Below are 13,312 nucleotides of genomic sequence, written 5' to 3' on the forward strand. Positions count from 1 at the left end.
GACCTGACCTTCAACCACCCCACAGGGCCAGTAAACCAACGAGAAGACAAAAATAACTCTTCCTGGCCGTAAGAGCTTGTAAAAAAAAATTTTTTTTAAAAAGAACAGCGTTTTATTGTACTCACTTGTCCAGTGCAGAACCTTGACTTTGGTTGCTAGTGAGCCTCGAGAACACGTTTCGGTCATTCCTGGTCCTCAGTGGAGGGGAGGAAGGTGGTGTATAGCCATCAGTCGGCCTGAGGAACGGAGATAAAAATCCATACAAGTGTGAGTGAAAAGCAGAACAATGAATGGCATCACGACAAAAGGTGATTATCACCTGTATGAACGGTCGTAAGATTTTCTCCTGGTGATGGGAGAGGTGTCGTAGCCTCGTGACTGCTTGGGACTGACACGTGCAAAAACAAACAGTGCTCAAGGGAACGCTTAACACACTAATTACAAGTATTATGCCCGTAAAGCAATTAGCAGTGTTACTGACACTAAAACAACTCATTTTCAAAATGCAAACTTGACTTAGTCAAATTGTACTGAATGAGCATTTTGTATGTTTTCGGCTTACAATGTGTGTCCTCTGATAGGCAAGCTGATGGTGCGTGACACTCTGTCCTTGTGGTAGGGGTCCCGCAGAGAGAGGCTGAGACCAAGGCCCAGGCTCGCCTTGACCGTGCTCAGACCGTCCTCCTGGATGTCGGTCAGCGAGGCCAGAGACTTTGTGATTTGCGCTTGCTTGCAGCCTGACAAATGCTCCAGGGCGGGACCCAGATACTCGGCCGACACCGCCTTCATCTGAGCTGACAGACGAGGTTCCACCTGCGTGGGAGCGCCCAGAGAATCAGGCCGAGTCAAAATAACGGAATCAAACAGAAATCAAACATGTGTGTGTGTGGGGGGGGGGCATTCAAAGATAGAGGACACTGTAACCGGAGAGTACATCCGAACTGTGTCAAATGATAAATTATTTCACACTCAACATCAAAGCTGCAGAGTCGACTTGTAATTGCTTGCTTATACTGCCACCATGTGGTTAATAAAATATTCTGATTGAATATAGTGGTTAATCGGTCCGTAATTAAGGCTAGACGTGACAAGTGAATTGCACGTAATAAATAATAAATGAATGCTGAGAGCAAATAAGATGCTTTACCTTTATTTTGAGATCATCTTGGCTGTTGGATTCTTTCAGTAAAGAGACACTGGAAAGAAAAAGGGGAGCTCAGATAAAAAATTAAAAAAAAAAGACTAAAATGGCAGGAAGATGAAATTTCACCTGTTGTCTGAGGCTTGACTGAACTCGGAAGGCTCCTCATCTGTGCTGACGTAACCGTTCTCTGAAAGTGAGTCGGGCCCCGAATCATCTCAGTCAGTAAAACACATCGGGCCCCAATCAGAATTCACTTCTTCCATCGTCGATTTATTTGTGCTCACCCTGCTGTACGTTGAGGAGGAGAGCCTGCAGTTCAGGGATGCATTCTGCTTTTTCCCGCAGAGCATCGAGGATCATGTGATTTTGGGACGAACCCATCACGTCGGTTTGTCTCAGCTGACCCTCTAGTAGTCGGATCTGAGCCTCCTTCTGTGCCACTTGCAAGCTCTAACACACACAAAACAACAAAACAAGTGTGACTGTGCTGATGAGTGCCAAATGTTGTCATTTGTAAAATAATACAAATGTTTTGGAATGCTGTCGGTAGAAAATCTCTTTGGTGGATGTACATGAGACAGAATGCATTTATACCCTCAACAGTCCAGAGTTACAATGTTGAAAACAAAACTTTTTTTTTTCCGTGGTCAAAGCATTGGGGACAAGCTGTTCCACATACAGATGCTCGAGGGGATGGAAGGAGTTGGAGGATTTTATTTTTACCGCAAGTTGCAGGGTCATTTAAAGTTGGAGGGAAAAGTGAATACAACTTCCCAACCAAAAGAATCCCCCTTGAAATATACCGGAAATAAATAGTGGCAGATTTTTAAAAAATAATAATCATCCATCCATCCTATTTTCCAAATTGCTAATAAAATATAAAGAATATCAAAGACAAAGCACATCACTGGACCAGAATACACTTTTTTTTTCCAGTTTTTTTTTCTCACAAAAATGCATATTCTTGCTTACAAACACTCTTTTATAGCTTTACTTCGATTCTATCGTTTCCCGACTCATTTAGTGGTTCTTGTTTATACTGACAGACCTTATCAATGGAGGCCTTGAGAAAATGGTCCAGCAGGTGGCGCGCTTCAGCCAGAGAACATGAGCTTATTACCACTGATGTATCCACTGAGTCCAACTCATCCTGTAACAAATTGGGATTTTTTGAACAACTCTTTTAAAAGTATTCATATCATTGCTTATTTAACTTGAGTACGAGTTTTTGTCCTAGCGTGTCGATTTGTGTCTTCCATACCTTTGTTTCTTCTATCTGCACGATCGTCGCCTGGCAGTCGGACAGACTGTCATTGATGTAATCGATGTTAGCGTTCAGAACCTCGAGATCCTCGCCGATCTCCGAAAGGAGTCGGTCCTCTGCTTCTGGACCCTCCCCTTCGGCCATTAGTACCGCTCGCTTGTGCGAGAGCGCCTCCTGCTGGGCCGTCAGCTCCTCTCGTTTCTGATTCGGGGGGGGAAAAAAAAAACGGAAAAGAGTTTTTACATCTGGAATAGGAAAACGTGTATATGCCATAGATCAGCGCCTCCCGAACCTTGATGAGTCGATCCATGTCAGCTTCTACATTGGCAATGGTCATTCTCTGCATGACGATGTCCATAATGCGCCGTTCCAGAGTTTGCCACTTTTGACGGGCCATCTTGGAGAAGGCGACGGATCGGCCCGCCGTTGCGGTGGTGCCGACGCCCGCCGGCTTACGCTGGAGTTTCTTCCGGCTGCTGTAGAAGGTAAAAGAGGAGTCCCAGAAGCGGCATACACAGCGCATGCACGTCCGTGGCGTGACTGAGGCCATCTTACCCGATGACCCGCGTTCCATCCATGCTTCCCTCGCTCTCTCCCAGGTATCCATAGCCATTGTTTTTGTTGTTCCACTGTCGCACTAACCCACTCACAGTCTTTCCGCTCTCGGGTTCGGAGCTGCTTGCCGTCGTGCTGGCGGACAACTCTGCGCCAGAGTCGGTCACCGGGGCGGTCTGGTTCCAGCGGGCCACGCGTCCAGCTACGCGGTCTGACATGGGCTTGGCCAGCCTACGCAGGGCGGTCACCTCCTGTGTTTTCCTGCGCAGGACCAGTTCCTGTTGTCGCTTCTGGGACTCCAAGGCCCGGATTTGAAACTGGTGAGTATGAAAGGGAGAATAATAAGTTTGAATTGAAAATATAACGCGAAGGACGACGACATTGAGTTACATTTGCAACCATTGAGTCCCCCTGGTGGTTGACTTTGAAATAGCCCCCCCACCCATCCATATTCCATGAGACATAGCAAAGACAAGTAAGGACATTTGTCTGACCTCTTGTCTTCGCTGCTCCTTCTTGAGCTGGGCAATCTCTCGGTTCCTCTTGGCTTCCACCAGCCTCCTTCTCTGCTGCTCCTCCTTCATCTGTTTCATCACCGCCACCTAGAACAAACCGACAGGTGAGATGGCGGCGATCTTGGTCTCTCCAATCTGCGTTCTCGTTCTCTCACCTTGGCTTTCTTCATCTCATTGACCTCCGTTTGGAGTTTTTTCAGCTCCCGCTCGTACCTGCCTTGGTTTTTAAGCAAACGCGCGTGTTCCTTCTGTGCAGCTTGGAGCTTCAAAAGGTCTCGGTTCATCTCCTTAAGACGTTTCTCATACTCCTGCTTTATACGGTTAGCCTTCTCCTCCGTGTAGTTTTCCATGGACACTGTGGAGCCCAGTCATAACGTAAATGAATGAATGACCTTAAAAAAAAAGTTCCAAGTGAGTAGACTCACTGAGGTTTTGAAGCACGCGGTCCCTCTCCAGTTGGGTGTCTCGGATCTTGTTCTGCAGCAGAATGAGCTTCTCCTCATACTGGAGCTTCAGCATCAGCAACCTCCTCTGGCTGTTCTCCAGCTCGTCTATTAGCTTCTGCTTGATCTCGATCTCGCAGGTCAGGTCAGCAAGGTCGGCCTGAAAGTTGGCTGAGAGTGGAGAGACAATCAAAAAGGACAGAACTTAAGACACGGCAATACATCGGTACACATTCAATGTTTCTATGAGTGTCCAAAGTCAAAGCACACCTTTCTCATCAGAATCTGAGTCCGAGTCCACCAGGCTCTCATCGCTATCAAACTCGTCATCTTCCTCCCTTCCTTCCTCCTCCTCCTCCTCCTCTTCATCGCAACCACTTTCTTCCTGCAACGTCGACATGATGTCCTGGCCAGAAAGATGGAGATATCAGGCGGAAGCGCTTCCTTTCATCTTTGTTATGAATCAAACTTTGACGTTACCTCCGTGTGATTGTCATCCGAATCGATCTCTCTGTTCAGTCCGTTTTGTCCATTTTGGCCGTTGTCGCCGTTTTCGTGTAATTTCACACGTTTTTTCAATCCTTTCTCCAACTCCGGACTGAAGGACATTTAAAAAATAAAAATAAAATAAAAAAAGAGAGAAAATTTATTTGTCCATAGCTGTGAATGTGACTATAAATGTTTGTTTGTGTATAACATATATCGAATGTATGAATAAATTGATTTGATCAAATAAAATAGTAGTATGCAAAAATAATAATAAAATAATATTGATCTGTTTTGAGCGCAATCAAATCCTCTCCATTAGTGCTCCGAAACAGTTCTTAAGTGATGTCCAGAGTCCTTAGCAAGGTCTTTTTTTTTTTTTTTTCGTGCCATCACTTTTGCTTTTAGCTCTGTAGATTTTATGACCATATTTACCCACCCCTTTGCTCTGAGCTTTACGAGCATGCATCTTATCAAACGCCCCATCTTAACATTCCCACCTACATCCCATTAAATCCCAATTAGCCGTTTGGACTGTGCACTCTCTCACGACCGAGTGGCCAGCTGAATGAGCCAAAGCTAGTTTTTACTCCTGGCTGCATCCCAATTCCATTCCGTGACCTACATGGAACCTTAACGGCAAGGGCAGAGTTTCAAAAGAAATGAATATGGAGCGATTATCTCCTCACCTCATCCTCCTCTGCCTCCTCTCCTTCTTCTTCAGCCTTTCGATGTCCAGCTTGGCCCTACGCAACACGTCCGTCATTTCGGCCTCCATGGACATGGTTGATGGGGAAGAGCCGGGGGGGTGTCCAGGGGCCGGGCTCAGAGAGGAGGAAGGGCATGTTGCTCGAGAGGAGGGCCGAGCGGTTTGACGTCGCAATGATTCGTTCATGGCCTCGCTCTCCAGCAGCTTGGATCTAAGTGAGAAAGACAGTTGATGAGTTGCGACTTTGTTCAAACTTAATAAATTGCTGCCTCTTAATGAGGCCTCGCTCGCATCCAAATTTTGTGAGCTCGCATGTTGCGCGTCCTTGTAAAAAGGGTTGGGTGGAGCCCTTATCTCCAATTCCAAGCTCTCCCCCCCCCGGCTGGATGACACCCAAACTGATAACAGCTGTCTGGATTTCTTGTCGACCAATCGGGATGAGCGAACCGCGGCGGATTACCACCCTCGAAGACACTGCCAGGACAATTGAGGGCACCTTCCTGCAGCTCTTTATTTTGAATTGGACATCCACTTTTTCTTTGGATTGTTTTACATGATGTGTTCTATGTGCCCTCTCTGCATCCATTGCAGCCTGGTCATCCTGGAATCTGTGGTCTCTTCTCAAGGTTTCTCATTTTTTTTCCCCCAGTAGGGTTTTTGGAGTTTTTCCTTGCCCTCCCGAGAGTTTAAAATCAGGAGATGTTGAGCATATTTGTCGATTTTTGCACACGTGAAGCCCTTTGAGACTTCATTGTGATTTAGGGCTAGATAAATTATTTTGGCTTGACTTGCAATTCTCAGCAAATGACTGCTATGTGGTGTAAGAGTAAAAGAAAAAAAAAAAACCTTACCTGAGTTCTTCAACTTCACGAATGTAGTTCTGAATTAGAGCCCCAATCTCCTGGTTGCCCTCACCTAGAGGTCAAGTCAGATGGAATCAAACATGAAAAGAAAATGTGCCGCATTTACGATACAAGTATAAGAGGAGTACGCATACTTGACTTGGAGAGCAGCACGCTGACCTCGTTGGCCAGCAGATGCGTGACTCGGGTGTTGAGGTGGTCGATGGTCTCCTGCATGGCCTTCACCCTGAGACGCAGTGTGTCGTTCTCTCTTTGGAGCATGGCGTTCTCCTGGTACAGGTCGCTGTAACCTTCCGAACCGTCCTCGCATGCCACGCGTTTCCCCTGCGTGCCAAGATGAGGAGCGCCATAAAATAAAATACTTCTCATCATTTGGTGCTGATCCACATTAGGACTGCCCTGCAGATTGCTCAGCGTCGGGCTCTTGGAGTTGTCATTGTCAGAGCCTGAATGATAAACACTAGAAAACTCTCTTGCATAATCTACGAACAGAGAGTCCCTGTACTAATCCGGACACAGCACGCAAACATCGTTACGTCTGGTGGCAGAAGGCCGGGCGTGTTATTCGCAGTTCTTATAACCGAATCCAGGCCGAGTCACATTCGCCACGCTCCAGTACCCGCGACAGCTCACTTCATCACATTGTAGGTGGAGGTCAAAAAGTGGAGAGCATAAATACTTCCGCTGCTGTACGTTTGGCACAATTGCATCAGTTAGACGGAGGACTATGTCCTTTCCTATATCTAACACGTTCCTCATCTCAGCTCCACCTACTATTATCATCCGTTCTCATCAAAACGCGCGCGCGCCGTCGTTTCCTATTAAATCTCCGAGCACGTACCGCCTTGTACTCCATCAACTCCATCTGGAGGCGAGCGATCTCGGCACGCATGGCGCTGATTTGCTGGCTGGTCTTGTCTTGGTTCACCACCACTTTGTTCTTGATGTTGCGCGCTCGGTTGGCATACTTGAGCGTGTTCAGGGTCTCCATGAAGTCGCGGTCGGACGGACTGACGCAGGCGATCATCACGGTGCGGCTGGAGAGAATCATTTCAGATATATCTAGATCGGAGTCCGACGCTAGGATACGTTTGTGTTCACGGTTAAGAGGTTTACACTCGACTTTGCCGTGACTCGTGAAGTTTTTCGTTCGACAACAGTGTGGTGACCGTCATGTACCTGTTGCCTCCTAGTGAGTCTTGTAGCAGGCGAGTGAGTTTGGAGTCTCGATAGGGGACGTGGCCCCCTTTCTTTGTCTGGTCTCCTAAAGCACTGATGACATTTCCCAGGGCCAACTACAACACACAATAAACGTGCTACAACATGCCAAGATCAAATGAACAAAATGTGTTTACAGTCGGTGAACGCACGCACATCCACAATAAACATGCTATAACAAGCCAAGATCAAATGAACAAAATGTGTTTACAGACAGACAGACAGATACACACAGACTTTGTTTGTGCCTCACCAGTCCACAGTTAATGGAGATTCCTTCCCGGGCTCGCTCTCCTGTAGCTCCAGTGCGTTTGAGCCTCTCTGAACCAGCCAGGTCCACAAAATGGAACTTGGCCATCAGCGCTTCATACTCGGGCTGCTCGGTGGCATTGGAGTCCACACCATTGAATTCTTTGGTCCCCCCATCTCCGTTTGACTAGCGAGAAGGTTGGACAAGAAACCAAACATGGTGCTTCAAACATTTTTTATAGAAGCTATTTGCATAAACAAATACAGTGGCTGTATACTTAATTTCGTACTTTACATCGACATAATATTATGCTAGAAATAAATAGCTGAGTTTGATGGAGGCAATATTTGACACTGTACAAATTTTTTATATGCAGTGTTACCGAAATACATTTAATATCAAATTCAAGTGACGAAATAGAGACATCAGATTTTTTTTTTTTTTACCACATTTCTACTTTCCTACCCTTACCTGCCTTTTCTATCCTCTGATTAATCCTAATCCTCCTTCCTCTGCCTACTGACAGATTTGAATGTAAAAGCAGATGATAATGAAATTCTGATAAGACTCCCAATGAATCTCCTTCTCATGCCGTGTCTTTTTATGTTCGTTTTTCCGGCAATCCCTTCACCCTGCAGCAGGGCTCACCAATTCTAAGGGCTGTTGGCAGACTCTCATTTGACAGAGGTGGATGGTGAAGATGGCGTGCGAGCGGGAGCTTTGAGCGTTCATCTGTGTGCTGGCGGTGGTGCGGGACAGCGCGCCCAGTTTCAGACACTGCAGCAACTACACACATACACAAAAGATGACTTTTAAATTTGAAATGAAGCCAAGGCAACCTAGTGCAATTTTTGTCCACACTGCAACCATTTCGTCACTCTGTTCAGATGCAGGAACATTTCATCTGTTTCGAATTTAACACAAAATACAAATACAAGTCCTGACATGCTGGCTAAAGTAACGAAAACAAATCATTCGCCACCAAATCAATCAAAATCAGTGAAGCTGAAAAGCAGCTCGCAGGACCAGAAGCTCCTTTGTTAAGCTTGACCCTCATTGTCGTTTTTGACAGCAGACAGTTGTTGACTTTTGGGAGCTTCTGTGGATCTCGGCAATCCCACTAGTTCACTAGGTGCCAAAAACTTAACTAAACTTCGACACACTGATAACATTTACAAAATATGCCAATCAAACATCCCAAAAAGAGAGAGCCGCCAAAACTTTGCAAATTCCTCTTTTGATTGACACTGTGAGAGGAATTCATTGAACAGCATGCATAATAATGTTCTGATTTGAATACATATGTCGCCCCTCTCGAATAGCCCAAACAAGGTAACAGGAATTTGAAGAACACAAATGTCAGTTTGATGGAATGTACTATAACACTGCAAACTCCAACAATAATATTGTTTTAGAATTAAAGCCTCTCTGACAGCATCAATAAAAACTTGGCCGCAATATTTTTTCTTGATATTGTACATAATGTACGAGCCAATGTATTGAAAAACATGCACTGACCTCCTCCTCAGACTGGACGAGTCTGGAAGTGACCCCGGTGGTGTAGATACTACCACTAGAATCCTCGTGGATTTTTATGGTGGACTTCCGGGTCCGACTCTCTGGATCCCTGGTGCCGTCAAATAAGTCCAGGATCTCTTCATTGTAAAGCTAAAATGAATCCAGAATTGAAATTTGAATAGCAGTACTTCACTCAGCAACAATGTTACATTAGATTCTGTTGTCACAAACCCCAAATCATACTTTTGAGATTTGATTTGGAATTAAAAAGTTGACCTATATTTTATTGTTTCCTGATTGTCCTTATCAAAACAAACCTAAGCACATTCAAACCGCCCATTTGCAGTAATGGATCACATGAGCGATGACTGAGGCCAATGAGGTCAAGGGTCACAGAAGTAAGCTGAAAGCTCTGCTTCTCCCAACTACTACCAAAAACACACACATGTTTAACATCAACAGCGATAACCTTTTGACCTGTGAAGCTACAGAAAGACCACCACCAGAGACCAACAGCAAAAACATTACTGAGCGCAGTAATAGAATTATTTTTAAGCATAATCAAATCATCCACTGACATTCGGAAGAAGCAAAAACATCCAGCAGAAAGCTTAGCTGTCTTTTTATCTCGTTGCTTGGAGATATGCTTCCCACTTTGCTCACTTATCCCTTGCTCTTATCCATCTTCCAGCCTACGGTGATGAAGACTAATGTCAGTCATAATGGCCAACATTCATTGGGACAAAACACAGAAGACACTCCTGCCCATCTGTCATCAGCTTGTCGCTTCCTGTTTGTGGAAGAGGGTCTGATTCCCTTGTTTCCCCTTTTACTCCCATCTGTTTAGAGTTAATAACCCCCCCCCCCTTCTCCACACACACACACACACACGAGCCCGTGTTTGTCCAATTTCCTCTGCATCACGTACCTCAAGAAACTGTGCGCTGACTTTAAATTCGGGGGGCTGGGTGCCAGCTTCTTTGGCTTTCTCCTTCCTGCTCTGGATCCCTTCAAAGAGATGGTGAACCGCTCGTGGGATGATGCCCTGCTCCGACAGGGCCAGATTCACATCGAAACCGGTCCCCATGGTGTAGGTCTTCCCAGAGCCCGTCTGAATGAAGCACAGACAAACTCTGGTATTTAGCCTTCAAATATAGCACAACCTACAGTCTTTACAAAATATCGCTTCTTTGAACCACTCGACCATCAATAAAATCCTGAGCGGTGATTGTCAACGTGGTAACCTGTGGAAATTTCTCCCGAAAGCCTTTGTAAGCCTATTGAAGTGGAAAGACAGCAAAATACCTCCGGTATGTTTAACAACCATGGATGTACAAGCAAACAGCACCTGTACAAACAGAAAATTAAAACCCCAAATAATCCCAAGCATAAACCCTTTTTTGGATTAACACGCATACCGGGTGATCCGATCACAAACTGACAGTACAGTTGGAAAGGGAGACGGTGTGTTGTCACGCACATTTTGCTTGGCGGGACCTTTTAGTGACCTCTGCAACCTACCTGGCCGTAAGCAAAGACGGTGGCGTTGTAACCCTCGAAGCAGCCCTCTATGAGTTTATGCACGCACGCTTGGTAGATGCTCTGCTGTTCCGAGTCGATGTCGAAAACAAAATCGTAGGTGAAGGCCTTGTCTTTCCCCAGGAGCACTTGCGGCTCGCCTGGTGTGACCAACGTACACACGTGGCAACCTTCGATCTTCTCTTTGGCCATCTGAGGACGTATCCTAAGAGATGACAGAAAAGATGCATTGAATCACCCAAATATGATTTGCTTGGAATGGATGTGATGTAAGAACTGCTTCAAAGCATGCAGGAATCACAATATCATGATAAAACAAACATCAACTAGTTCTACAAACACGCCGTGTTATTTGCCTCAGTCATTTTATTTCTATTCATCGTCTGTGTTGATTATGTTGATATCCATGTGTGATGTTATTCTGCCTTTCACGGAAATACCTTTCAAGGCTTATGATTGGGTCCTAAGGATTAAGGGGTAAATTCCAGACAGCTTGCGTGGGGACACGAAGACATAACCACAACCAGAACCTTCTAAATAAAACCAAAGCACCCATTTGATTGTTGCAAAGTCATTAAAATAATGCTCATTTCATATATTTGCCTACAGAATGAGCAAGACAGCTGCAATATGGTGATATACTATATATAGCAGTGCTGCCATTTGCCTAAAAGCCACCACTCCGACTAATTCGTATCGGAACGGAGCAGCGGGAGTTCAATTTATGAGCGTGTAAGTTAACTTCCTGCAAAGAAAAACACTCTTGAGTCATTGCGACGTCCATTCATTTAAACATATGACCCGTCGCTCCATCATGCGGTCATATTGGTCGACTTGTGTGGAGAGCTAATCACTTTAGGAAGCAGGCAACATGCTAAACCCAAGATCGATCTTGAGGGGATGCAAATCAACTGGCTCTCTCAGTGGGACCAAACCGCAAACACACATACAGGAACAAAAAGTGTATCCAGAATGCATAAAAATAAAACATCACATGTTTGACTCAAGTACAGTTTGAGACACACAGTTCCCACTAAGCTCTCAATTCTTCAGAGATGACTGAGAATAGAAAATGATCAAATTCAGGAGCACCTTCAGATAACCTTGACACCGAGGTTAATATAAATGGAACTGCACATTCCATTTCGGAGATATTTAAGCTTATTATTGGCAGAAAGGGAATGTGACAGGGTCACGTTCACCCGGCATGTGCTGATTTTTAGCTGGCGTTTCGTTTGTTCACATACAAGCAGCTCTTCAATGGAATATTGTTCTTTCTTTGCCAAATATCAGTGTGAGTGATGACTTTTAAAACAATGACTGTCGGGCTTTGTGCCACATCGCCGCATTTTTGCTCTCATCAGCGGTTTGCCCATTAGGATAATTAGTTTGCATTCTCATTAAAAAAAAAAAAAAAAAAAAACAGCTTGGCATTTTCCTAGACTCATTTTAGTTTGTAATTACATAATGAAAGTGTCCTATAGTTTTAAGTACTTGGGATGGAGCTCAAACTGAATTTGAGAGTCTCTCAGCGAGCTCTGCAACTGCCACACAAACACAAACAATTGGAGAGAAACACACACATAGATGAAAGTCAGCGTGTCTCCTGGAAGAAGAATGGAACAGCTATTTATACTCATTTCACAAACTCCCACAAGCCTCAGCTGGAGCGACAAAAGACGGGATCCATAACATTGATTGGGACAGCAAATGTCTCACACTCGCGTTGACTTTAGTCTCACACACACATGCAATCGCTCCAAAGGACATTTTAGCACCAAGAAATATAACCAGAGACCTCGCAATTAAAAGTGTGAATGAGATCAAGGCTGTCAAAAAAAAACATTTGAAGCGGATTGTGGATTCTTCACAGTGCTAGTTATCTCATTTTTGGAGATAACGGATTACATATCCTCAAGGCTGAACACACACACACACACACCTACGCTCGCTCACACAGTGTCGGAAACTCATTATACACAAGCGCTAAGGGAATTCCCTTATTAGACTAATTATCAAACCCAATAGTGTTAATTAGGATTAGCCTGAAAAAAAGGCAAACAAACAAACACCCACAGCCGTAAGCACTAATTGTGCCTCTTCAAACCTTGACAGAAGTGAAAGTCAAAGATGCCAGATGGAAGTGTCGAGTTCACTAACATTCTTGAATCTATTCGAAAGTTCCGTTTTGGTTTTTTTCATTCAGCAAGTTGTGCGATGAAGTGTATCATCAAGTGAGATCATTCATTTTAGTATGCTGATCAAATAAGAACACATAAAAGTAGTAAAAAAAAATATTATTTTCGTAATTGATGCCCCCAAAACATTACCCTAACCACACAAACAGATAAACCAATGCTCCAAAATGCTAATGGGGCCTTGACTCCACATTTCCCCCCCCCCCCCCCCTCCCCTTGAGCTGGGCTGGTCCTGGAGAGTCCGGTTGCCTTGGGAACGCCACAAGTCGCTCAGGGACTGCTAATGTGTTATTGACCATATCAGTGCTCACATTGTATTTGCGTTACACCCCCACACCTCCTAAAATACAATAGTGCTGCACAAATGACAACATATCCAATTATGCTGTAATCCTCAGCAGACTCCAAGTTGCTCACCAATGATCCTAGCACACCAATATCAGCCTGCTGTGTTGACTATGTAACTTGACATCCATTCAACCTTCAAACAAGCAGAGTGGCTCTGACGAAAGAGCCCCCCCCCCCCCCCCCCCCCAATGGACATAATTTAGTAAAGACCAACAAACGAGCGCACAGAGGCTGAGTTAATCGTATTCGCTTGAGCTGGGAG

General features: G+C 44.9%; 1 protein-coding gene across 2 annotated transcripts in view; it reads right to left on the reverse strand.

The window, feature by feature from the left end:
* The window catches only part of kif21b (kinesin family member 21B), a 37,599-nt gene that overhangs the window by 14,522 nt on the left and 9,765 nt on the right, over positions 1–13,312 (reverse strand). For both annotated transcript variants that reach the window (XM_085924284.1, XM_085924285.1), the window contains exons 2-26: positions 10,487–10,709; positions 9,894–10,076; positions 8,966–9,115; positions 8,096–8,233; positions 7,451–7,633; positions 7,159–7,274; positions 6,821–7,016; positions 6,114–6,303; positions 5,968–6,031; positions 5,097–5,327; positions 4,402–4,519; positions 4,192–4,327; positions 3,904–4,092; positions 3,634–3,833; positions 3,458–3,565; positions 2,964–3,280; positions 2,701–2,884; positions 2,406–2,609; positions 2,193–2,294; positions 1,429–1,594; positions 1,271–1,331; positions 1,148–1,196; positions 563–813; positions 320–388; positions 126–236 (exon numbers count right to left, since the gene is read on the reverse strand). In XM_085924284.1, the coding sequence (XP_085780410.1) occupies positions 126–236; positions 320–388; positions 563–813; positions 1,148–1,196; positions 1,271–1,331; positions 1,429–1,594; positions 2,193–2,294; positions 2,406–2,609; positions 2,701–2,884; positions 2,964–3,280; positions 3,458–3,565; positions 3,634–3,833; positions 3,904–4,092; positions 4,192–4,327; positions 4,402–4,519; positions 5,097–5,327; positions 5,968–6,031; positions 6,114–6,303; positions 6,821–7,016; positions 7,159–7,274; positions 7,451–7,633; positions 8,096–8,233; positions 8,966–9,115; positions 9,894–10,076; positions 10,487–10,709 (3,939 nt within the window). The remainder of the gene's footprint in view (positions 1–125; positions 237–319; positions 389–562; positions 814–1,147; positions 1,197–1,270; positions 1,332–1,428; positions 1,595–2,192; positions 2,295–2,405; positions 2,610–2,700; positions 2,885–2,963; positions 3,281–3,457; positions 3,566–3,633; positions 3,834–3,903; positions 4,093–4,191; positions 4,328–4,401; positions 4,520–5,096; positions 5,328–5,967; positions 6,032–6,113; positions 6,304–6,820; positions 7,017–7,158; positions 7,275–7,450; positions 7,634–8,095; positions 8,234–8,965; positions 9,116–9,893; positions 10,077–10,486; positions 10,710–13,312) is intronic.

This window comes from Syngnathus leptorhynchus, chromosome 11, assembly GCF_054491065.1.
Source record: "Syngnathus leptorhynchus isolate UIUO chromosome 11, UIUO_Slep, whole genome shotgun sequence".
Lineage (NCBI taxonomy): Eukaryota > Metazoa > Chordata > Actinopteri > Syngnathiformes > Syngnathidae > Syngnathus > Syngnathus leptorhynchus.